Source organism: Eurosta solidaginis, chromosome 3 (genome assembly GCF_040869045.1).
Source record: "Eurosta solidaginis isolate ZX-2024a chromosome 3, ASM4086904v1, whole genome shotgun sequence".
In the NCBI taxonomy this organism is placed as follows: Eukaryota; Metazoa; Arthropoda; class Insecta; order Diptera; family Tephritidae; genus Eurosta; species Eurosta solidaginis.
In genome coordinates this window covers 53,666,389-53,693,262 of record NC_090321.1, presented here as the reverse complement: position 1 = coordinate 53,693,262, position 26,874 = coordinate 53,666,389, and the positions used below count along the sequence as shown (strand labels likewise).

Below are 26,874 nucleotides of genomic sequence, written 5' to 3'. Positions count from 1 at the left end.
CAAAATAAGGGAAAATCTGGAATGTGTTTGTATGACATGGGTTTCAAATAGGGGGTATTAAAGAGTATCTTAAAAGGGAGTGGGCCATAGTTCTATAGGTGGACGCCTTTTCGAGATATCGCCATAAGGGTGGACCAGGGATGCCTCTAGAATATGTTTGTACGATATGGATATCACATTAAAGGCATTAATGAGGGTTTTAAAAGGGAGTGGCCCTTAGTTGTATATGTGAAGGCGTTTTCGATATATCGACCAAAAAATGGACCAGGGTGACCCAGAACATCATCTGTCGGGTACCGCTAATTTATTTATATATGTAATACCACGAATAGTATTCCTGCCAAGATTCCAATGGCTTTTGATTTCGGCCCTGCAGAACTTTTTCATTTCCTTCTACTTAATATGGTAGGAGTCACACCCATTTTACAAAGTTTTTTCTAAAGTTATATTTTGCTTCAATAAACCAATCCAAGTACCATGTTTCATCTCTTTTTTCATATTTGGTATAGAATTATGTCATTTTTTTTCATTTTCTCGTAATTTTCGATATCGAAAAAGTGGGCGTGGTCATAGTCGGATTTTGGCCATTTTTTATACCAAGATAAAGTGAGTTCAGATAGTTACGTGGACTAAGTTTAATAAAGATATATCGATTTTTGCTCAAGTTATCGTGTCAACAGCCGAACGGAAGGACAGGGAAGGACAGACGGTCGACTGTGTATAAAAACTGGCCGCGGCTTACACCGATTTCGCCCATTTTCATAGAAAACAGTTATGGTCACAGAGTCTACGACCCCACCAAATTTCACAAGGATTCGTAAATTTTTGTCCGATTTATAGCATTAAAAGTATTCTAGACGAATTAAATGAAAAGGGGCGGAGTTACGCCCATTTTGAAATTTTCTTTTATTTTTGTATTTTGTTGCACCATATCATTACTGGAGTTGAATGTTAACATAATTTGCATATATACTGTAAAGATATTAAATTTTTTGTTAAAATATGACTTTAAAAAAAATTTTTTTTACTTAAGTAAAATTTTTATTTAGCACACATATAGCAATAGGAGTAACGTGCATACCAAATTTTATCATGATATCTTCAACGACTACCAAATTACAGCTTGCAAAACTTAAAAATTACCTTCTTTTAAAAGTGGGCGGTGCCACGCCCATGGTCCAAAATTTTACTAGTTTTCTATTTTGCGTCATAAGGTCAACGCACCTACCAAGTATCAACGCTTTATCCGTCTTTAGTAATGAATTATCGCACTTTTTCGGTTTTTAGAATTTTTCGATATCGAAAAAGTGGGCGTGGTTGTAGTCCGATTTCGTTCATTTTAAATAGCGATCTGAGACGAGCACCCAGGAATCTGCATACCAAATTTCATCAAGATACCTCCAAATTTACTCAAGTTATCGTGTTTACGGACGGGTGGACAGCCGGGACGGACGAACGGACATGGCTAAATGAATTTCTTTTTTCGCCCAGATTATTTTGATATATAGAAGTCTATATCAATCTCGATTAGTTTATACCGTTACGGGTTACCGGTATGCGCACAAAGTTAATATACTCTGTGAGCTCTGCTCAGCTGAGTATAAAAATTGCTTGAAATAAATGTTTTCATACATTTAGAGCAATACGGACAATCCCCGATAAACTCATACAAACAGGTTTTTTTAATTTTGTTTCTCTCTCAGAGTTTTGCGATTTTTCAAAGGAATAATTATTCCAAATGGCACCAATTTATTTCTCCTCAAACATTTACGGATTGTTCATAGATATGAGTCCCATAGCAATCCCAAATATGTGGGAGATTTAAAAAATATTAAAACATGAGCTCATAAAAGACTCATAACATATAAAGTGATATAACAATAAGCGTCAGAAATTGCTCCGAAAAGTGTCCAATAAGAGGAAAATGTGTTAAAGAAACTTTTGCGAGTCATACCGGAGGCTTCTTTAGACTCATATTATGTATGAAATTAGGCTCATATCGGACGACCATCGCAAGAAAGAATATAAATTTTTTACATACTTCTAAATGAGCTCAAGTGAGCATAAGTCATCCGACTTCAAATTGTTGTGGAATACAACAAAAACAGGCGATGCTTCAAAATTATTTTCGCTTAATTTCGGGACTATTTCGCAGATCAATGCGAGATGTTTTTTTAGCATCATTTTGTGAACATTTCTGAACTGTTTCGCAATCGATATTTCTCAAATTGTACTATTACATCTTTATTATTCGAAACTATTTTAAGAAAACTGGAACCTCAGTTCGGGACTTTTTTCGGGATTGTTTCCGTAATCAATTCGTAGCCATTTTACCATTAAATCAGGAATCCTTTTGAGATGAATTCTTATCAAACCATCGATCAAATCGAAATATCTTCAATCTTCAATCACTTCAGGAATACTTCCAGATCATGTTGGCATTGATTTTGGGTTCAATATTATTCTCGGTATTTCGCAGATCAGTTCGGGACTGTTATGAATATAATTATACTCAGTAGAGCAGAGCTCACAGAGTATATTAATTTTTTTCCCATAACGGGGTACGGCATAAACGAGATAGATGCCTTTTATATATCAAAATAATCTGGGCGATAAAAGAAATTCATTTAGTCATGTCCGTCCGTCCGTCTGTCCGTACACACGATAACATGAGTAAATTTTGAGTTATCTTGAAATTTGTTATGTGAGTTCCTGGGCACTCATCTCAGGTCGCTATTTAAGATGAACGAAATCGGAATATGACCACGCCCACTTTTTCGATATCGAACATTTCGAAAAACCGAAAAAGTGCGATAATTCATTACCAAAGACGAATAAAGCGATCAAACTTGGTAGGTGGGTTAACCTTATGACGCAGAATAGAAAATTAGTAAAATTATGGACAATGGGCGTGGCACCGCCCACTTTTAAAAGAAGGTAATTTGAAAGTTTAGCAAGCTGTAATTTGGCAGCTGAGTATGTAATGTTCGGTTACACCTGAAATTAACTTTCCTCATTTATTTTATGCTGTATTTTCTTCGTGGACTGGGCCGCGGGTATAAGGCTAGTTTTACGAATATGTGAAAGAAGAACAGACGTTTCATTCCACAACAAATTAAGGCCTCAATAACACTTAACTGCAAATGTTTTGCGATTTACTGGGCCACGTAAGTTCGAGCATTGTTGTTGCCCAGAATTTAGTGCACTGTTTCCAACTATGACTTTCTGGCAGTATACAATGGAACATATTAGCAGTTTGGAAACAAATAAAACTAATTAGGTGTTCCAATTGTTCTTCCCTATATTTATTCTTCAAACATACGGTCATTGTACACATGTCAATTTGATAACACAATTCAAACAGAAATATAAAGAAACAAGTACAAGGATATTTACTTTTGAAAAAGTGTAGCAAAATGTTTTGTCAAAGCCGCTGAAATATGCGTAGAACCCTTGAATTTTTTATATCAATATAACTAATCTCAGTGTTTTAACTATGCCATCTGGGGCACGTGGCAAATTCTTTTGATGGGGCCCTATCGATAAAAACCGTCAAATTGTACTCAATTTAATTCTCTGTTTTCAGCGTACTCAATTATACGTTGTATATGTCCCACAAGTCGCCATGGGCCTCCTATCTTAGCCAATTAATAATGGTCCATGCTAGCCCAATGCATGTTGGAGACTTCACATTCATCCGTAGAACATAATATCTCAATGCATTAATCATCTATTCGCTGAAGAAACAACATCGTAAGGGAACCCGCATGTATTTACAATGAAATATAAATAACAATTTAATTTAATAAAATATTTATGAAGAAATATTTTTTTTCCAGATTTATGTTTCGCAAAATTGTCTAAAACATCACCAAAATTTAGAGATCGGTTCAATAGAGAGAATAGCTAAGTTACATAACCTGTCTTGTCTGATAGAGTTCCTTCATTGGGTTTTTATCAATTTTAGTTTAGAAAATGATCGTTCAGCATTAGCTGCTACGTTACGGGAATTGTAAGAAGTAACATTAATGCAACTCATACTTCAGGAAAGATATAAAATGATTTTTTATTATAAACTAGCAGACCCGACAGACGTTGTTCTGCCCTAAATTTGGCATATCTGCATACATTTTGATAAGGTTTTTACGTCTAACTCAGCCCTATCCCTCTGCACTTTTCCTAATCTTTTTACTCACTCCTCCCTCCGTCTTTTTTGGTTCATCTCCATCTTCGTCTCATTCTATCTCTTTCTCAGTCTCCCTCTCTCTTTTCTCTTCTCTCAAGTTTTCCTTCTTCTTCCTCAACTCTTTTATGCCAATCCCAGAACGTGGTATGTATTTTGTTCCAGTCCCATTCCGAGTCTCAGTCCCAGTCCCACTCCGAGTCTCAGTCTCAGTCCCAGTCCTAGTCCTAATCCCAGTCCCAGTCCATCTCTGGTATACTTCCCGGAAAAAACATCGTAAATACTAATATAGGCAAATTTATATAACAAATTTCAGGCAAATCGAATAGGACGTATATAAGTAGGTATGTGTGTATTATTAATTCTTGTCTTTATTTCGACTTCGCTTGCATATTTATCAGTTTTGCCAGGTTGATGCGACTAAATCGAATATCACAATGAACTTTAGAGCTCTCAGCTTTCATTTGATATCCATAATACACACACATTCTAGGGGTATCCGGGTCCACGTTTTGATCTCAAGACCCTATGCGCGTAGCAAAAAAAGGTAAACGTTGGCCGATTCTCAGACCTACCCAATATGCTCACAAAATTTCATAAGAATCGGTTCAGTGTTTCGGAGGAGTTAAGCCTCTAACACCGTGACAGAAGAATGTTATATATTAGATAAATCAGAAAAGTCTATAACACACGACGACTTTTCTATTTCGGTGCCATTTTAAAGGCTGGGAGACTACAAAACAATGGAATTGAAACAATTTAGTTCATTGGATTCAAACGCGATTTCGGTTGGTTTTATAATGATTTCCAATACTCGATCACATATGTTCACTTTGAACAAAATTTTCAGATCTTGGAGTGACTCATCTTCGCAAAGCTCATCAAAATGGCGTTTTACCTTCTTCTGACGGTCTTTAGAAGATTCAGAGGTGATCTGCCATTTTTCTGCTCACTTTTTGCTTCAGTTTTTAAAATTTCAAATTCATTTTGATAACTTTTCAATTCTTCTACACAAATTTTCAAACATTTTAAGGAATTTGAAAAATCGGTGGCTTTATACTGATGTACTTTGGGGGCTGCATCGATACTAAGTAGGATCTTGCAATGAAAAACCAATAACATAACAAAATTGTAGTTATCGATTTTCTTTTTGAATGAAACTGCTTTATTTCCTTCATTTGATTTGCAATTTAACAGAATTTTTTCGTTAGCGCTTTTTGCACTTCAACAAACCGAACTTTTAAAGCAAAAAACGGTATCATAACGTCCTGCCAATCTAGTAGAGTTTAATGTTTTTAATGTGATTGAAGTTGAGGACTCACTTTCTTTATTATATATAAAACTTGATAACATATTCCATCCTTTGAAACTACGCCCAAAAAAAATATAAATTTGTTGAGTTGTTTCAAAAAAAGTTTGCATATCAATAACCATCTTTATCGAATATGATTTATTTCATTTATAAGTGCATTTTTTACTTTTATAACCATGATAGATATTATCTCATTTTGTATTCTTGGATTTGGAGTATTTTTCTGGCCCTTTGGTTTACTTAACAATTCTTGTAAAACCGGGACGCATTTTCCTTATAACTCAACAATACTCATAAAGCTTCCTTTGAAGCTCGGATCACTACTATCTGCATTTTCTCTGTGGCCACGAAAGGCTACATGACACGTTGAAAGTGTCAGAGTAACATCAAGGAGCCTAGAACCAATTTTTATTTTTTGATCATAGGCTCTTGCTCTTCATCGAGTGTTCTAGTGTGTAGCCGCCACTGTTGATATGTAAGACAGGAATCCAGACGAATTTTTGATGTCTCTTGTCATTGTGTGGCATTTGCAACATGTTTCCAGTCGTCATCGCCCTCAGTCCAAACATTTTGTATTTTCTTAGATGTCCGATCTACGAATAACCAACATTGTTCACAATACGTTTTCTGAAGTATCAAAAATAGGATAGCCATATACGTTCAAGTTTCACGCCAGACTTGGAATCAATATAGTAATGTTTTGCTAGATCTATTGCCACTATCTTTTAAGAAAGGGCCCTTAGATTTACAATATCCGTTTCCAATCACAAACCTTTTCACTTGATCAGTTAGCTCTTTAAAATTATCCTTATCAGTAACATATTGCGAATATACAATATTGGCGTGGCACCGCCCACTTTTAAAAGAAGGTAATTTAAAAGTTTTGCAAGCTGTAATTTGGCAGTCGTTGAAGATATCATGGCGAAATTTAGCAGGAACGTTACTCCTGTTACTATATGTATGCTTAATAAAAATTAGCAAATCGGAGAACGATCACGCCCACTTAAAAAAATAAATGTTTTAAAGTCAAATTTTAACAAAAAATTTAATATCTTTACAGTATATAAGTAAATCATGTCAACATTCGACTCCAGTAATGATATGGTGCAACAATATACAAAAAAAAAAAAAGATAATTTCAAAATGGGCGTCTTTTTCATTTAATTTGTCTAGAATACTTTTAATGCCATAAGTCGAACAAAACCAATCCTAGTGAAATTTGGTAAGGGCGTAGCTTCTATGACGATAACTGTTTTCTGTGAAAAAGGGCGAAATCGGTTGCAGCACGCCCAGTTTTTATACACAGTCGACCGTCTGTCCATCCGCTCGGCCCTTAACACGATAACTTGAGCAAAAATATATATCTTTACTAAACGTAGTTCACGTACTTATCCGAACTCACTTTATCTTGGTATTGAAAATGGGCGAAATCCGACTATGACCATGCCCACTTTTTCGATATCGAAAATTTCGAAAAATGAAAAAAATGCCATAATGCTATACCAAGTACGAAAATGGAATGACAATTTTTGGTCGATATCTCGAAAACGACTTCACATATACAACTAAGGGCCACTCCCTTTTAAAGCCCTCATTAATACCTTCAATTTGATACCCATATCATACAAACACATTCTGGAGTCCCCCTGGTCCACCTTTATGGCGATTTCTCGAAAAGGCGTCCACCTATAGAAGTATGGCCCACTTCCTTTTAAAATACTCTTTAATACCTTCCGTTTGATACCCATGTCATACAAACACATTCCAGGGTTACCCTATATTCATTTTGTTGTTGTACATGGTGATTTTCCCTTATTTTGTCTCCAAAGCTCTCACCTGAGTATGTAATATTCGGTTACACCCGAACTTAGCCTTCCTTCCTTGTTTTTTGTTAATTTTAGGACAATTCCGGAATTATTTAAAAAAACTGCAGATTTGTTCAGGATTTTTTTTCGTGATTGCGTCAGCGATCAATTCCAAACTTTTTAAAAATCATAACGGAATGGCTTTCGGGATCGATATGGCACTATGTAATAATCATTTGAGTTGGCGTGCTCGATTAAACAGGAACTACTTTGGAACTGTCACCATCATTTCCGGACTATTTCGAGATCATTTGAGGATTGCTTCAGGTCTATTTCGGGATTATAATAGAAAGAGTTTGGGCCATCTAGGTATCGCAATGGGATCCTTTTCTTACTTTTTCAGGATCATTTTAATACAGTCTTTACTTCTTTGTATATCAAGAAACAAGGAAATTGGCTTCGCGATCAATTCGGGACTATTTAAGTTTTATTACAGCATGGTTTCAGAATAATTTCGGAAGCAATTTGATACTATTTTAGGATGAGTTATTATGAATGAAATCTATTTTGTCTTGAAATATTCGCTTACCTTTTAGTACAAATATATCACTAAAATTTTGTTTGAATTCATTATAGTTGGAATGCTTTTCATACTTACCGTATATCATGAGGCACCGGTACAGCTGCACCACGGTCTAGTAAGATTTTTAAAATTTCAAAATTATCCTTATGAGCTGCTAATATTAATGGCGTTATATCCGATGAAAACAGTCCCGTGTTCATATCAACCTTTTGCCAGCTCTGTAAAGAAAAAGGGCAGCAACTTGAAAAAAAGTATATTACAAAAAAATTAAACTGAAGATAGCACAATGATGAATCGATTTATCTGCGAACCAAATTTATAATGGAATAACTCAAAATCATTTCAATTTACAGAAATTACACCCGCACATCCATGTTCTAATGTAAGACTATTTACTTCTCTCCGAAAGCTAAATTTGAGCTTAGTATAACAGATAGGACAATGATCGGCAAACCTGCCGTATAGCGTTTGTTGCTCATTTTTCACTCTAGGGGCTGTAGACCGCGGTCATATGGCTTAACTATGACATCAAGGTTTGGTGGCTGGTATTCCACGGAACAGCATGGTTGCAAGAGTTGAGCGGTCAGACATAATGCTTAAATCAGGGGCACTTCGCTCAACATCTACAGGGATTCCGTATTTTATCCTCAACCTGCTCCCTATAGACCAATTATGTAACCACGGATCAAGTTGAAGTGCAGTTTTGCACGGAAGCGATATACTATTTGGTCAGTCAGTATTCTGGGGACTATTGTTGTTGTTATATTAACGATAAAGACAAACCCCGAAGGTTTTGGGAAGCTTTGTCGATGCTGATGGTCCTTTGCTGAATACAGATCCGGTAAGTTCCGGTCTCGGGAACGATTAACATGACAAATTAATTCCTCTAAGCCATACCACACACAGGATATATTTCTAAACAACCATATGTAATGAAGAGGCCACTCGTTAGCTGCTATCTAAGAATCCCATATGCATGACAATTTACTCTGAGAGTCAAACGTCTCGATGCGTCACAGTGGTGTACTTGCGGACTATACTAGCGATGAGCTAGCCAGGAAGGGCAATGAACATACTATTACTGAATAAAATCCGCTGAGTGGCATTGCTACCCCTCTAGCAGCATGTAAATATCGGATCGTGTATGCTTTTATCGATACCAGATGGCAACTGAAGCTCGCACATAAGGGGTGAGTATCTGATTGGAGTACAAGGCGAATACATGGGAATAACTATGAGTTTATAATCACAGTGAGTCTAAGTTTATCCCTCCTCCTTCTGCGGACCACAGACTTTAATCTAACCTAACCTAATCCAAAATTCGAACTGCGGTAGCATAGCATTAATATTGTGTGTCATACTCTAGAATAGATATTGTAGGAAGAGCTCAATTAGCTGGACTCCGAGCCATCATTTGAATGCTTTCCTGCTGCCAGATGAATAACGTAAAAAGGATTTCGGTTTTTTAATATTCGTGAGGATGTTCGATATTCTTCAGCCTCAGATGTATCGGACTAATTCAAGTATAACAAGATAGAAAGAGACTGTCTGCGGCTATGCCAAATTTCTCGTATCTGCACAATCAGGTTTTTTGGGTTAGATTGGACCGATGATTAATCAGATGCTCAAAAAAACCAGCTCACTAAATTTCTTCAGGATATCTCAAGTTCGCGTTCATGCAGACAGACAAACAAACGAGTTTCATGGCTAAGTCAACTTAATTTTTCATCATTATCATTTCGGCATACTTATCTAATCTCTTTTAAGGATTAATCATTTTCGGGCATCGGACCAATTTCGCTTTAATGAAATGTATAAGAGGAGTAAGAAATATTTAGGGCAAGTGCCGTATAGTAATATTTAATAAGTAGGAAAATATCTGATTCCAAACTGTAGATTTTCTGCGCTCGGCAATGTTTTATATTGTCGCTAATAAAACCAGCTTCATTCTCTTTTGGGTACAAGCCAGCACGCATGATTCGGATCACATCACCAGCATGTTTACCTATATCTTTTATTTTATCCCTTACAGATTGTCATCAATGTCCTCCAACGGGAGTTCTAAGAGACTTGCCATTTCAAAAAGTTGCAAATGAACTCGCTAGACTACTAACACCGGGGTGTCAGACATCGAAGACAACCTGGCCAAAATGGGATCCTAAAAGATTCCGTGAAGTGTACAACCTAAGTAGGGATACAATTTCGACACTTGTAAACTAACTAGGCATTGCGTTATAAGAAGGCATGCAGAAAAGTTAGGAGCGCCTTATCAAGCAGGAGTTGTAAAGATAATGAGGAGGAGCAAACGGTGGTTCACCTCATCTGCATGCCCGACACTAAGTGGCGTACGGCAGCGCTTTCTGGGTGGCTCCATTTCTAGATAGCCAAATTGTGGAGCATGACGTTGTGCTCCTTTTCTTTATACGGATGACTTCTTGTGTGCCAAATTTCTTCAAAGTACTATTAGCCACTATGATATCATGAGCTTTTGAACTGGCTTGTCAATCCACGATATTTTTCTTAGCTCCAAACTGTCTCCAAATAGGGTTGGAAAAGAATGCATAATATGCGAATGAAATTCAGTTGGGCCGAAATCAATGACTGCAAATTTCAAACACAGCTTTTGATTTAAGACCAAAAAAATGTAGTCTGAAGTCTTTTCTGGAGTCGTGGCTTATGAGCCCTTTAGAGAAGTCACTTACAGACGTCACCTTTTTGAGTAAATTCTCGAAACCATTTGCACCAAAATGTACACAAGTTGCATATAATAATTAATATACACTTATTTATATCATATTCTCCTGAAAGGTTAGCAAATTACAAATGAAATTAAATTTAAAGGGAATTATTTATTTTTAGAAGCAAAAGCTCTCCCATCTGATAGACGTCTTTGACTTTATTATAAACAAATAAAATATATGCAATTTAGATTTATCAAAGCCAAAAAAAAAACTAAAAGTTGTTAAATAATAAATCATATTTTACCTTCGCCCTCCGTTGGGCATACACTGTCCAGTGGAAATAAATTGTAGGCATGCAGGAGGTATGTATGCTCAATGCGTGCTAAAGTATGTAACATTCATATTTTTTGAATTGAAAATATATTTATTCATACCAAAAGTATGCGTGCTGCATTAGTGATAATGTATGAACAATTCATTAGCAACGGAGGGGAAACAACTTTCATGCATGCATGAAATATGCATATTATATCAACGATCGTATGCTTGTTAAAATAAACTATTCTAAATTTTGTCCGCACTTATATAACTTAGGACTCCTTAATTTTTATATATTGTCTTCAAAAATTTATTCGTGCTTATGAAATGTTTGTACAAAACAATGCTTTTTTTCGAAGGAAATTCGAGGATTTGAATAAATTATGAGAGATTTGGCATCTTGGCAAAAGAAACTTGTAATATATCGTTGATTAATAACGACCGCCGTTCATTTGGCCCCACGATGCTTTACCGTCATTGTACTGTTGCGAAAACAATTTTCAGGATGGTAGAGTTCAACCAAACCGGTAAGAATCGTGGTGGTATTAATGGTTTATATAAGCCAAGTTACGTCATATACCATCATATCAATGCTATTGTTATTATATATGTATGTATGGATGTAGTATATATTCCTATTCATCAATGAAAGGATAGCGTCCTTCAATGAATGTATGCATCTTTTTCTTGTGCTTTTGTATGTATTCGTCATTAATGCAGCCATATACATACCGAAGTAATACAAAAGAAGTAATAGAGTATGCATGCTTCCGAAAAACTACATATGTTAAATTTAAGTGAACGTTCATTTATACTAGCATGCATACATGCTCAAATTCATGCCTCAAATATTGATGTCGCATGCATACATTTCCAACTAGGTGGTGGAAGAATGTTACTCATACGCCTAGGCATCCTTTACATATAATGCATGATTGTGTTTTAAAACAATTAGCGCTCACTGAATTAAAGATCTAGTTCACAAAATATTTAAATACTCAGACTCATATATGCATAATTCATAAGTAGTATATACAATGATTATATACCCACTTCAGACGCACTTCACTGCCTCATTTAGTAATCATTTATGCATTCATGTAAACGCAGTCAAGAATTCAATGACCAAATTACAAACAAACACATATATTCATATTTCATTGAATGTAAGACAAAATTAACCCTTTTTTGTTTGGTGTGTAAACAAATATGCTCATTTGCTTATGCAAAACAACAACAAAAAGCACTCATATATCAATTCAGATGCAAAAAGTTGACTAAGTATTCAGTTACAAATGTATACCATATTTGTTACTTTATTCCTTACATCCTTCTCATTTGGCTAAAGCAAAAAAGTGCTACTTTACGCTTGATTAAATAGCTAATGGGCCTACGGTTTCGGTATTAAACATAAGAACACGAGTAAGTGGGTCATCGCACCTATTGGAGAAAATTTATATACAAAACGTGTTGGATTGAGTGATGCGTCAAGGCTGTCGGAACAGTGAAATGTCAACGAATCGCCCTTGACTTGGTTTCTTAAATTCGCCATATATATAGATGGTCCAATTTGATATCCAAGAATATCGCCTTACACTTTCGCTCAATTCATTTTCACTAGCACGCATGACTGCAAGGCGCACTCAGGTGTTACTAATAGGTAGCTACTTATTGATTAATCAACCGTTTTTTATAATAGTGAGCGTATTTATAAGTAAAAGTATGTATGAAGAACGTATATTACTGAAAAAGTTTATTGCTGTGATTATTAAGACCTTCTGCATTTCAATTTGTAAATTATTCGTTGTCAAGTTCTGAAGGAAATATATATCGCATACCTAAGACTCACCCACATACCACAAGGATGGGATGAAGCAATTTGAGGGAGGGACGCAATAAATTAAATGGGGTCACATTTTTCATTCCCGAAAAAGGGAAAATGGCCAAGGTGATCCCGCTAATAAAGCCTGGGAAACCAGCTAACATAAGAGATTCTTATAGTCCGATATCACTCCGATCGCCAGTAGCTAAAACACTTGAAGCCATCCTGCTTCCTTATTCTAATGCAAATTTGCAGCTAGCCAATCATCAGCATGGTTTCCGAAAATTACATAGCACAGCCACCTCGCTAATTGCCATTAGGTTAGGTTAGGTTGCACTGGCCGGTCCACGAGGACCTCACATAGACTGATTGAGTCCGTAGTGTTACCAGAAGTTTGTTTTAACGACCATACTGAGAAACGCTATCAAAAACCAGGACCTATGTTATAAAATAACTCCGTCCTCTTGGCAAATACAAGAAGCTTCCTAGGACTTAAGCCACTTGCTGCTTCTAGATCTGACAGCTGTATCACTCCTAATAGCTGGAGTCGTAGCCTGGCAAGTGCAGGGCACGAGCACAGAATGTGCTCGATCGTTTCCTCCTCCAACCTGCACTTCCTACATCTGCTATCACTGACCAAGCCTAATTTAAAGGCATGTGACGCCAGAAGGCAGTGACCAGTCAGAATATCCGTCATGAGTCTACAGTCCTCTCTTTTTAATGATAGAAGCAACTGTGTTAGTCTAAGGTTGTAAGACCTACACACAATCTTCGACACTTTACAGCCCCGCGATTGAACCCACGCCTTTCCCGATGGTCGATCAAGTGTACCTCTCGCCTTCGCTTAATCTCGCCCAAAATAATTGGGACGTTTACGGAGCAAGCTTCAAGGGATGCGCCCTTTTTAGCTAGTTCGCCCGCTTTTTCATTCCCATCTATTCCCATATGCCATGGGACCCAATATAGATGTATGCTTCTCCCTGTCCTGATTCTCTCCAGAGACTGCTTACACTCTCACACGCATTTAGATGCTGTGCTATGCCAGATTATTGCCTTAATTGCTGCTTGACTGTCAATACAAAAGTTAACACGGTTGCAGCTTAAGCTATTCTTTTCCAGGGTTTCTAGTGCTTTGGTTACGGCTACTATATCCGCTTAGAAAACGCTATAGTACTCCGGCAGCCTGTAGGATCTGCTTATTTCGGAATCAGCGAAGTATACCGCAGACCCTACTACTTCTACTACTTTGGAACCATCGGTGTACACATGTATCGCCTCGTCCGCCATTTGCGCACACTTGCGCCAACCGTTCACCTCTATTGTAGCCTTAAGACCTCCCTCGAAGCGCAGATAGGGAATAATTTATTATGTTCGTCTTGTGATTGATGACGCTATACTGCTATGGCCATATGGTCGGCGCTCAAGCTTCCCCGAAGCACCGAGCCTGGTTGCGGTCGTTAACGCTTTGTTCTTTGCTACCAGTTCTGCAGGTGGAACGTGGCATACAGTGCAGCCGTCGGGATTGTTTTCAGGGCGCCCTCTAATTTTTTGAGGTATGCTGTTTTTTTTGTACAGTATGGGTATCAAACGAAAGGTGTTAATGAGTATTTTAAAAGGGCGTGGGGTTTAGTTCTATAGGTGGACGCCTTTTCGAGATATCGGCATTAAGGTGGACCAGGGGTGATTCTAGAATGTGTTTGTACGATAAGGGTATCAAATTAAAGGCATTAATGAGGGTTTTAAAAGGGATTGGTGGTAGTTGTATAGGTGGTCGCCTTTTCGAGATATCGGCATTAAGGTGGACCAAGGGTGACTCTAGAATGCGTTTGTACAATATGGGTATCAAACGAAAGGTGTTAGTGAGTATTTTAAAAGGGCGTGGGTCTTAGTTCTATAGGTGGACGCCTTTTCGAGATATCGCCATAAAAGTGGACCAGGGTTGACTCTAGAATGTGTTTGTACGATATGGGTATCAAATTAAAGGTATTAATGAGGGTTTTAAAAGGGATTGGTGGTAGTTGTATAGGTGGTCGCCTTTTCGAGATATCGGCATTAAGGTGGACCAAGGGTGACTCTAGAATGCGTTTGTACAATATGGGTATCAAACGAAAGGTGTTAGTGAGTATTTTAAAAGGGCGTGGGTCTTAGTTCTATAGGTGGACGCCTTTTCGAGATATCGCCATAAAGGTGGACCAGGGGTGACTCTAGAATGTGTTTGTTCGAAATCGGTATCAAATTAAAGGTATTAATGAGGGTTTTAAAAGGGAGTGGTGGTAGTTGTATAGGTGGTCGCCTTTTTGAGATATCGCCATAAAGATGGACCAGGGGTAACTCTAGAATATGTTTGTACGATATGGGTATCAAATGAAAGGTGATAATGAGTCTTTTAAAAGATAGTGGGCCTTAGTTCTATAGGTGGACGCCTTTTCGATATATCGCCACAAAGGTGGACCAGGGGTGACTCTAGAATGTGTTTGTACGATATGTGTATCAAATTAAAGGTATTAATGAGGCTTTTAAAAGGGAGTGGTGGTAGTTGTATATGTGAAAGCGTTTTCCAGATATCGACCAAAATGTGGACCAGGGTGACCCAGAACATCTGTTGGATACCGCTAATTTATTTATATAAATACATAATACCACGAACAGTATTCCTGCTAAGATTTCAAGGGTTTTTTATTTGGCCCTTCAGAACTTTTTCATTTCATTCTACTTAATATGGTAGGTGTCACACCCATTTTACAAAGTTTTTATCTAAAGTTATATTTTGCGTCAATAAACCAATCCAAATACCATGTTTCATCCCTTTTTTCGTATTTGGTATAGAATTATGGCATTTTTTTCATTTTCGGTAATTTTCGATATCGAAAAAGTGGGCGTGGTCATAGTCGGATTTCAGCCATTTTTTATACCAATACATACTGAGTTCAGATAAGTACGTGAACTGAGTTTAGTAAAGATATATCGATTTTTGCTCAAGTTCTCGTGTTAACGGCCGAGCCGAAGGACATACGGCCGACTGTGTATAAAAACTGGGCGTGGCTTCAACCGATTTCGCCCTTTTTCACAGAAATAAGTTATTGTCCTAGAATCTAAGCCCCTACAAAATTTCACAAGGATTGGTAAATTAATGGCATTAAAAGTATCCTAGACAAATTAAATGAAAAGGGCGGTGCCACGCCCATTTTGAAATTTTCTTTTATTTTTGCATTTTGTTGCACCATATCATTACCCATAACATGACATAATTTACTTATATACTGTAAAGATATTAAAATGTTTGTTAAAATTTGACTTAAACAAAAATTTTTTTTTAAAGGTGGGCGTGGTCGTTCTCCGATTTGGCTAATTTTTATTAAGCATACATATAGAAATGGGAGTAACGTTCCTGCCAAATTTCATCATGATATCTTCAACGACTGCCAAATTACAGCTTGCAAAACTTTTAAATTACCTTCTTTTAAAAGTGGGCGGTGCCACGCCCATTGTCCAAAATTTTACTAATTTTCTATTCTGCGTCATTAGTTCAACTCACCTACCAAGTTTCGTCGCTTTATCCGTCTTTGGTAATGAATTATCGCACTTTTTCGGTTTTTCGAAATTTTCGATATCGAAAAAGTGGGCGTTGTTATAGTCCGATATTGTTCACTTTTAAATAGCGATCTGAGATGAGTACTCAGGAACCTGCATACCAAATTTCATCAAGATACCTCAAAATTTACTCAAGTTATCGTGTTAACGGACAGACGGACGGACGGACGGACATGGCTGAATCAAATTTTTTTTCGATCCTGATGATTTTGATATATGGAAGTGTATATCTATCTCGATTCCTTTATACCTGTACAACCAACCGTTATCCAATCAAAGTTAATATACTCTGTGAGCTCTGCTCAACTGAGTATAATAAAATTACAAAGTTATATACAGTGATTTAGGGCAAAGTGTAACACTAGTAGTAAGTAAGTAAGAAAGTAAGTAACACTAGTAACAATTTATGCGAAGTGCAATAACGCCAGTGGAATCAAAGAGGGCCGACTACGCAGAAATACTGTAGATCGCGTAGCCGGTTTTGGGCCGGCTAAGGGTTATTTTTATGAAGCGCGGCCGAAGCCCGCTTACGCAGTAAAGTGTTCTACGCAGATATACTGTGCATGGCGCAGCCGGATTGGATCGGCTAAGGATTATTTTTATGAACCGCAAAAGGGCGCCTAAAATAATAGAATAATACCGAAGATGTTTATTTTTTATGGCATCGTTTTATCACTGAGTGAAAACTAAATCCAGCTTATTCAAAAATACTGACAAAATATATAAAAAATATCAAAGTCCCCAATTTACATGTTGTCGGGATTTGATCATGTCGGGATTATGAGATGTCGGGATTTTATCATGTCGGGATTATGTGTTTCGGGGTTTAGTGCTTCGGGATTTTGTAAGTCGGTATTAAGTTTTTGGCAGACGTGTATACTTATTGGTCCAATATATGTAGGTTATTGGTTGCATGCATATGTAATCGTACCTACATCCTCTACAAATGTTGGCAAATGTCCCTGTCCCTGGCATCTACTCCACGCCACGACGTTAGCCGAAAATACCCATATAAGCTGGAGCCGCTGCCTTTGTCTTGCTATCCAGTAATACTAACCATAGATGTCCCTTGACCTATGGCCTCTCTAAGTATGTAAAACCACTGCAAATACCATAAAGTTTGATATTTAAATATTTGAAATTTTTTCCCCGCATAAACAAACAATTTAGACTGTCAAATGAACTCGCACAGTTTTTGACAATTTTTTCCTAAATTGTTGCAGTGCTGGAAAGTTCCAGTGGAACAATTGTTTAGGTACCTAAACTTTAGGTGAACTCACACCCAGCCTAAAATTAAAAAAAAAATAAATGTAAGGCGCGATAACCTCCGAAGAGATCTAAGGCCGAGCTTCTCTTCCAATTTGCGTCGTGCTCCTATTGATTTTCCCTACAAATCGGCCGGACGGGGCCTACATGTTTTATGCCGACTCCGAACGGCATCTGCAAGGCAGATGAGTTTTCACTGAGAGCTTTTCATGGCAGAAATACACCCGGAGCGCTTGCCAAACACTGCCGAGGGGCGACCCCGCTTAGAAAAATTTTCTTCTAATTGAAAAACCTTATTTCTAAAATTTTGATGTTGCTTTGCCCGAGGTGTGAACCCAGGGCATACGGTGTGGTAGGCGGAGCACGCTACCATCACACCACGGTGGCCACCAGCCTAAAATTACTGGTTGTCAAATCATTAGATATTCCAATTACATCACTTTAACAGCAACACTAAACCTTAGAAGATCTACTGCATTTAACCACGCGAAAGCTTCCTCAAAGTCATACCTGCCAAAACGTATTTCATAGCACGCTAGAAAGTACCATCTTCAGGGCTTTTGCTTTTGGAGTGCGGCTCATAGTCTCACCGGCAGTAAAGCACTACGCATTCCTCAGTACAATAAATTTAACCGAAGCAAAAATGTCAATGGAAGAACCAAGAAGGCTAAAACTGGGTCATGTGCTTCTTGTGCATGGATGTCCAAAAATTTAAAATGATTGACCTTTAGCATAATCAATGAGAGCAGAATTTTGTTATGGATTGCAGAACGCTGTTCTAAAGAAACTGTGAAGAAAATGGAGGAGCTTCTTCTTCAGAGACTCATGCCATAACCATCTTCATACTTACTTACTTAATTGGCGCTTAGCCGTCTAAACGGTTATGGCCGTCCAACAAGGTGCGCCAGTCGCTCCTTCGCTCCGCCAACCGGCGCCAATTGGTCACACCAAGGGAGTTTAAATCGTTTTCCACCTAGCGCTCCCAACGGAGTGGGGCCGCCTGCTTCCATAGGCGGGTTCCGATAGAAACACTTCACCGTCTACATAGCAGGCTTCAAACTTAATGGCTTTGTGGGCAGTGTAGGGTTGCAGTGTGGAACTGCAGAGCTCTTGTAGCGTATTTAAGATGCAATAAACAGCCACAAAGAAAACCTTTCATTGGCTGATTTCTAAGAATCCCACATCTATTACACTGACAATAAAGCAGCGATCAAATCGCTCTAGAGCAGGTATACTTCATTTAAAGGCAGCAATAGAGTGCAGACGGTTGCCAAGCGAATAGCTCGCTCACTTCGTCATAACGATTAAATGGTTTCAAAGTCTCATAAAATATCTGTACCTAAAAACTATGAAGACCACTGAAAAGACCGAGTTAAATATACATATTTGCATAACTCCTCTTCAAGCTGCGAGAAAGCCAATGCCGGATAGACACTAAAACCCACATGTAAGGTGTCATGTCAATCTTTGCTGCACATAAATTTCGGGCGAGTTAGTTCAGTTTTATAGAAATTGAGGGAAGTAATGCCTATAACACATCCAGTAATATGGACGAATCTTTCTAAAAGTGCACCTCTGTTTGCTTGAGGGCAACCAGTGTAGCCTAACCAAAACTAGGTTTGTAGGAACTGGTGCAATCAAGGCTTAAAGCTTACGATGGGCACACTGACTGGCCCTAGCCATCTTATAAGTTAGGCCTCGTCAGTAACAGCAAATGCAAGAAGTGTGAGCTGCAGGAAGAAACGGTTGAGCATGTTCTGTGTTCGTGTCCTGCGCTCGTCAGGCCAAGGCTCCAGCTATTAAGAGCGGCAGAGTTGCCAGATCTGGGGGCAGCAATTAAGATGGGTCCGAGAAAACTACTAGTACTTGCTAATAGGGCGAAGTTATTTATTTATTTATTTATTTATTTATTTATTTATTTATTTGTTACACCTAACATAACCAAACCGTTTGCTAATTAAGTTAAAGGTGATAATTTCAATTTCTACATATTTCACTCGCATGTTAAGTGATATCATATTTGAGTCTATTTTCTCATATAACTATGTATGTAAGCACTTTTAATTGCCTTTAGCTATGCATGTAAGTATAAAATGCTTTTGGTCAAAAAATCTGTGATAAATACGTGACTAACGAGGCAAATGTACGCTAAGCACTGAATGTAGGTAATATTTCCTGTTACATAAGTGTTCATGCACTTACACACACACCCACAAACAATGAGTACTTGTACACATATCGATTTCTTGACAAACACATTTGTTAGTAATGTTTCTTGTTGCAAATATGGAGGTCTAAGTGATTGTAAATGAATTTCAATGCAAGATGCAGCTTATACGTTGACGTTTACATATGGTATGTGTAAAAAGCTCATTTTATTTCCTCTTCAACATACTCGATCAGCTTAAAACTTAAGTGTTATATTAATAAAGTTTATTGACTGCCAACGTCAATTGTCTCTTGTTAGTAACGTACATATTTACATACATAAATTAACATTATAATATTGTTAGTATAAGTCTGAGACTACAAAGCATGTACATACAGTGGCTCACAAAAGTATTTTACATGATATAATTTGTACACAAATTTTGAATATCTTATAAGCTAGGTAGACATATTTCATGATCTCAGTTAGATATTCCAGTTACTAAATGTTTACTTAACAGCTTGTCTAAACAGAAAGTGATATTTTTATCACCTTAGGCTACTGCAACAAGAAACTCCTTATGACTCCCAAACACCACCTACATAGTGAGGCAAGAGCTCAACATTAAAGAGCACAACGAAATGCTTAATAAGCAGTTTTGCTAAATTTTCACAAAGCAGAACATCCTAGCAAACAACTTCTTGATCTAGCGCCGCCTCCGCGGGGTTAAGGGAACATCGCCATAAGCAGTATGACGAGATCCAGCTATGGCACCAGCCAACATAGCACGGCGTGGGACGCGAAACTCGCGCCGAGCGGCGCCACGCGGCAGTCGAATTAACGCTGATCTGCCAAGTTACGCTTATATGTACATATATAAAATATTTTTTTAGTTTATCCAAAAAATCGGGAAATAAAAACTATAATTCTTTTAATTTATTGGTAAAAAATTGCCTCACTCTAATTCACGAGAGTACTTGTAAAATTTGGTTTTCTGCTGCTATTGTTATAATTTACAAGATTTTCTTAATCCGGGTATTAGCACATTTTCGAATATTAAATTATTTCCCATTTGCACAAAATTTTTGTTGAATCGAGATCAAAGATTATACTTCAAAATTTACGGAAAACACGTGCATTTTGGATATGAAAAGCGTGATATATGAGACTTAAACGTCAAAACTATAAACAGCTGTGATCACCTGATTATCTACCTAAGTAACTATATGGCATTCATCCCCCGTCTCTTTCTATCATTTGTTACAGATAGGAGTTCGGTTTGGACCGGATGCGCAACCATCTGTTTTGATTTTGAGCGGGTATGATTATAAATTATGACTTTATTACTCATTTGAAAGCATTTTTATATGGCTTTATTTCCAATCAGTACGATTATTTCCAATCTGCATTTGAAATAAAGCCAGAGTGTTCGAATATTACAACGCACTAAGATGTTTTAAATGTTTAGGCTTTCAACACAAAGCCAGTGAATGTACGAACAAAATTGCCTGTGTAAAGTGCGGTGATGCACATGAAGAAAAAGACTGTAAGTCTGAAGTAATAAAATGTGTTAATTGCTACGAACTAATGCAAAAAAAGTTATTAGACGTTGACGTGAATCATTCTGCATTTAGTGTTAAATGCCCGGCATATACAAAATACTGCCAACAAAAAAAGCCAAACCGTAAATAGCAACTTTTGTTGTTATATCGGCCTACTGATTTTAAGATCGCGGGTTCGAATCGAGCTCAAGGCCTAACAATAATTTTTTATCATTATTATTGTTATGATAAATTTTTTCTTAATTGAAAAAATTTTTTTTTTTTTAAATTAGAATAGAAGAAAGAAAAAATTTTAGACAACTGCCAAAGCTCGTTGTATAGATCCATTTCGGGAACTGCTAAATTCCTTCATCGGCAACGTTTAGGCGCCGCTGCTATAACCATTCAGCCATCACAGCGGTTTTTTGTTTGTCTTCATTAATCCTACTTCTATTCTGTTTCGTGCCAATTGATATTCACAACACTGCGACATCTGTTGCAGAATGGCTGTGAAAATTGGACTTGTTTGTTGGCAATACCGCCATAGTGTCATAATTTATTGACACTTTTTTTCCCCGTGCTCTGGGATGTATTAACAATTTTTGTTGTTATATCGGCCTACTGATTTTAAGATCGCGGGTTCGAATCGAGCTCAAGGCCTAACAATAATTTTTTATCATTATTATTGTTATGATAAATTTTTTCTGCGAACAGATGTCGCAGTGTTGTGAATATCAATTGGCACGAAACAGAATAGAAGTAGGATTAATGAAGACAAACAAAAAACCGCTGTGATGGCTGAATGGTTATAGCAGCGGCGCCTAAACGTTGCCGATGAAGGAATTTAGCAGTTCCCGAAATGGATCTATACAACGAGCTTTGGCAGTTGTCTAAAATTTTTTCTTTCTTCTATTCTAATTTAAAAAAAAAATTTTTTTCAATTAAGAAAAAATTTATCATAACAATAATAATGATAAAAAATTATTGTTAGGCCTTGAGCTCGATTCGAACCCGCGATCTTAAATAGCAACTATTAGGCATATATCTTAATATAAATAGCATCTTAGCTAACAAATATGAACTTGAAATGCTAATATATGAAACAAATCCGTTTATTGTGTTATGTTCCGAATCTAGAACTACATGTAATATAGAAGAAAACGAATAATTACAATATCGTTAGATGTGACTCGCACAGCAGACATACTGGCGGTGTACTTACATATATACGTGCATGAAACAATAGAATATAAGGTTATATACAACAGCAGTATAAGCCAAAATGTGTGGTGTATAATTATTAAAATAAGGAACAGTGGTACAAAATGGTGTGTCGGAGTATTATATCATTCACCCAATAGCAATGACATTGATTTTATATATTACTTAAATGAAAGTATTTTAGTGAAATTTGTACCAACTGAGAGTAATATTCTTTTAGGAGATTTCAATATAGACATGAACAGAAATACTACAATTCGAAATAGCTTAAATGACACTCTAGCAAATGTATGCATGACCCAAAAAATAGATTTCAATACCCGAATCACAGAAACTTCCCAAACAAGGATTGATTTATTATACTCTAATAGTGATAACATTAATTGTGAGAGACTTGAAAATAATAAAATATCTGACCACGAAACAATTAGGTTTAATCTGATATCAGAGAAAGAATACCAAATGCGTTTAAAAAAGTGTATAACCTCATGGGAATACTACAGTGCTGAGAATTTTTGGAATATATTCCGAAACTATAACCTGAGTTTAATGAATATGGTATCATGCTAAGAAAAAGTTCGAATAATAAATGATGTTATGGCTCAAGCCATGAAATGTTTAACTTTGAAAAACAAGTTGAAGTAAAACTCATGAACAAATGGTATGATCGAGAGCTAACAGACTTAAATAAGTGTAAAAATAGCTTGTATAAAATTTGTCAAATAAACGGTGACTGGGTGCAGTATAAAACTATAAAGAGGCAATACAAAAAATGTATTAAAATTAAGAAGACTAAATACCTAGAAAATAAAATTCGATAAATAGCAAAAATAGTAAACAAATGTGGAAATGTCTAAAAGATACTGTAAATTTGAAAAAAGAAAAATCTCTAATTAAAAAGATCGAAATCGATAATAAAGTATATGAAGATGGAAAAGATATATCTAATAATCTTAATATATTTTTCGTTAAGAGTATAAAAGATATAAACAATGACATTGAAATAGTCACAATTAGCTTTAACCACGAATACAACGTGACCAGCTACTTCGAATTTGATGAAGTGACTGTCGATACAGTGACACAAATTGTTAAGAAGTTTAAACATAAGATAGGCGGAAATAATCTTATTGCGGAAGGTATAATTAAAGACTCTGTTATGTACACGGGATACTTGTATGCGAATATTATTAATGAAAGCTTCAGAACTGGTACAATGCCAGACTTTTGGAAGCTAACAACAGATATACCTATTCAAAAAGTTAAAAATACTATAAAATCTAATGAAATGCGACCCATAAATACCTTGCCGGCCGATGAAAAAATCATTGAATCAATTGTAAAAGAACAGCTGGAACAGTACCTGGAGTTGAACAAAATTGTAATACCAGAGCAATCTGGTTTTCGAAAAAAATATTCTTGCGAGTCTGTTTTAAACTTAATTGTTTTTGAATGGAAAAACCAACTTTATGAAAAAATTCTGTAATTGCGGTATTCTTAGACCTAAAACGAGCGTTCGAAACAATATCTCAACAAATTATGATAGAAAAACTTTACAGCATTGGAGTTAGAGATAAAGCGCTTGCATGGTTCAAAAGTTACTTCTCAAATCGCCGCCAAAGAACACTAGTAAATGGAACATTTCTCTCAAATGAAACACCAGTCGATATTGGCCTTCCACAAGGATCAGTACTTGCACCAATATTTTTTAAAATATATATAAATGATATAATTAAATCAGTAAAGCATTGTAACTTAAAGTTGTTTGCAGATGATACTCTCATTTTGAAAAGCGATAAAAATTTTAATATAGCTATGCAAAAAATAAAATAAGACCTAGATAATATATACCTATTGACGTGCCAAAACAAATTAAAGATAAATGCCGATAAGACCAAGTATATGATTCTGAGTAGAACCCCCGTTAGTAACAGTTATGAACTAAAAATAGACAACAGTGTACATATGGAAGTGTCAAAACTAAACTATTTAGGTATAGTTATTGATAATAGATTGAAATTTGAAGACCACATAAATGGTCTTAAGCAAAAGATTGCTAAAAAAATAGGTTTCCTGTACAGGTCATGTAAATACGTATCGAAGAAGCACAAGATCTTAGTATATAGAACTATAGTGGAGCCCCATTTTACTTACTGCCCTACCATACTGTTTCTGGTGGCAGATAACATAATAGATAGTTTACAGAAAATGCAAAATAAGGCGATGAGATTTATATTAAATAAAGAACGTGATACTCCGACAAGTGATATGCTGAACATATTACAATGGCTTAGTGTTAAACAGCGTATACTTTATTTTGTAATGATTTTTGTTTTTAATATTAAAAAAGGGAATTTACCGGAGTATTTGAGCAATAATATTGCATACCAAAAAGATATTCACAATATTAATACTAGAAATAAGAATAATTTTAGGCTTCCGCTCTTTTCCACAGAAAGCGGACAGCTCAACTTATTTTACAAAGGATTAAAAAGATTTAATGAACTTCCTATAGATATAAGAAACTGTGAAGAGCTGAATGTATTTAAAAAGAAATTAATATCATATTGTCGTACAACTGCAATAAGATAGATAGAAGAGATCTCATATAATATGTAATATGTGATATGGAGTTATTAATCTAGGCTTATAAGCTGTAATAAATAAATAAATGAATTAACTAATAAATAAAAATGCTGTTATTTTTGAAACCAATTGGAAATAATGCCATATGACCTTATTTTGTATGGTGTTATTGCACCCCACCGCCAATTCCACATAGAATCGGTAAACGCTTCTTCCGGGATGCGCCTAGTGAACCCTGTAATTAGTATGCAACATCCCACCCTTACAGAAGAAGAAAGCACATTACCAAGGGAGACACCAATCACCCTGCCCAACTTCGTTCTGGATACTGTAACAGGTTAAACAATTATTCCCCTATTACCGTTTAAAACTCACCTCTGGTTGGGTTGAAATTTTGCAATTTGGTATTGCTGATTACAACTCAACCTGTCAGAAAAAATGTCGGTTGAGTTGTCCAGTGTAACAACTTTTTGTGGCATTACCGTTTACAACCTTGTGTTGGTGTAGTTGTCAAAGACGTCAAAATCTTAAAACTGATTACTAGCAGTTGTCTCATACATGTTTGCAGTTGTTTTGAAAAAATTTAACGTTTTAGAAGACGGTTCACCACCTAATTTAAAAAAAAAATCTCAAAGTTGGTATCAAAAGACACGTTTCGACCTCCGATTTAAGAATCCAAAAACAAAAATTAAAAATTTAATTTCTGTCATATCATTGCGGTTCATATTTTCATGTGGTTGTATTTTGCCAGATTTTTTGTACACACTAATGCAGAAAGGCGTTGGACCCACCCAGGGTTATTTTTACAAATCGCGGCCAAGGGCCGCCAACACAGAAAGATCTTCTGTGGAAAAAGCCTGGGGATCAGGCCTCCTATTTCAGACCCTCTCGGGCCATGTTGAAGGTTTTTTTTTAAATATTTTGCGACAGAAATAAAATTTTTAATTTCCGCTATCGAATCCTAAACACAGAGATCGAAACGCGTCTTTTGATACAACCTTTGATAAGAGTTAGATGGTGCACGGGCTCATAAAACCTTGCCAAAAAATAAACAAAAACAATTTAAAGCCGGTAGTTAGACCTTTTTTAATCAAACAATAATCAACCATTTTGTACACATTTATAGAAAAAACAACGTTTAAACAAAGGATTACATTGAATAACTTTTTGACTTTATGGAGCGCAATTCGAATGCAACCAAAATATGTGAAATTATGCGAACGCGAGTCCCATTGATATTAATCACTACTCCTGGGAATCCTGTTTTAGAGTAAAATACTATTTTTGCTGCTTGGGTTTTAATCCAATTCGCCCAAATATGCTCCTCAATAATATATAAAACCAGTCCAACACCAAAATCATTTCCACAGCATTTTTTGATAGCTGCCATCAACAAGGAATCTGAGTGTGATGCATAATTTTAAAAAGTAAATAAAAGCTTATAAAATAGGGGCACGGCCTTCCCTCGAAAGCGTTTGCGGAAATGGTCCTTAATTTTGTTTAGTAATGAGCAAAATGTTTCCCTTCAAATCTGCAAAATAAAGCTCATCATTTGTCACCTAAACATTTTCTTACTTGGTGCTTGGTAGTTCCAAGGAATTGGAATGATCACGCGAATGTTTTTCGTATTCGCGACATATCGACCACCAACATTTTCGCCATTATAAAATAGATTTCATATAACAATCGTTTTGCTTTTAATAACAAAATCACGTTTGCAAATTTTTAAATTTTCGTCACAAATTGATCAGCTGTTCATTTATCTGTCAAATCATCACTTTCTAAGGTTGGCAACACCAATTCAACTTTAACTGAA

The 26,874-nt window shown here is 36.4% G+C and overlaps 1 protein-coding gene across 3 annotated transcripts in view; it reads right to left on the bottom strand.

Moving 5' to 3' along the window:
* The window catches only part of LOC137243728 (transient-receptor-potential-like protein), a 292,030-nt gene that overhangs the window by 217,600 nt on the left and 47,556 nt on the right, over nt 1-26,874 (bottom strand). For all 3 annotated transcript variants that reach the window (XM_067771751.1, XM_067771753.1, XM_067771752.1), the window contains exon 5: nt 7,959-8,101. In XM_067771751.1, the coding sequence (XP_067627852.1) occupies nt 7,959-8,101 (143 nt within the window). The remainder of the gene's footprint in view (nt 1-7,958; nt 8,102-26,874) is intronic.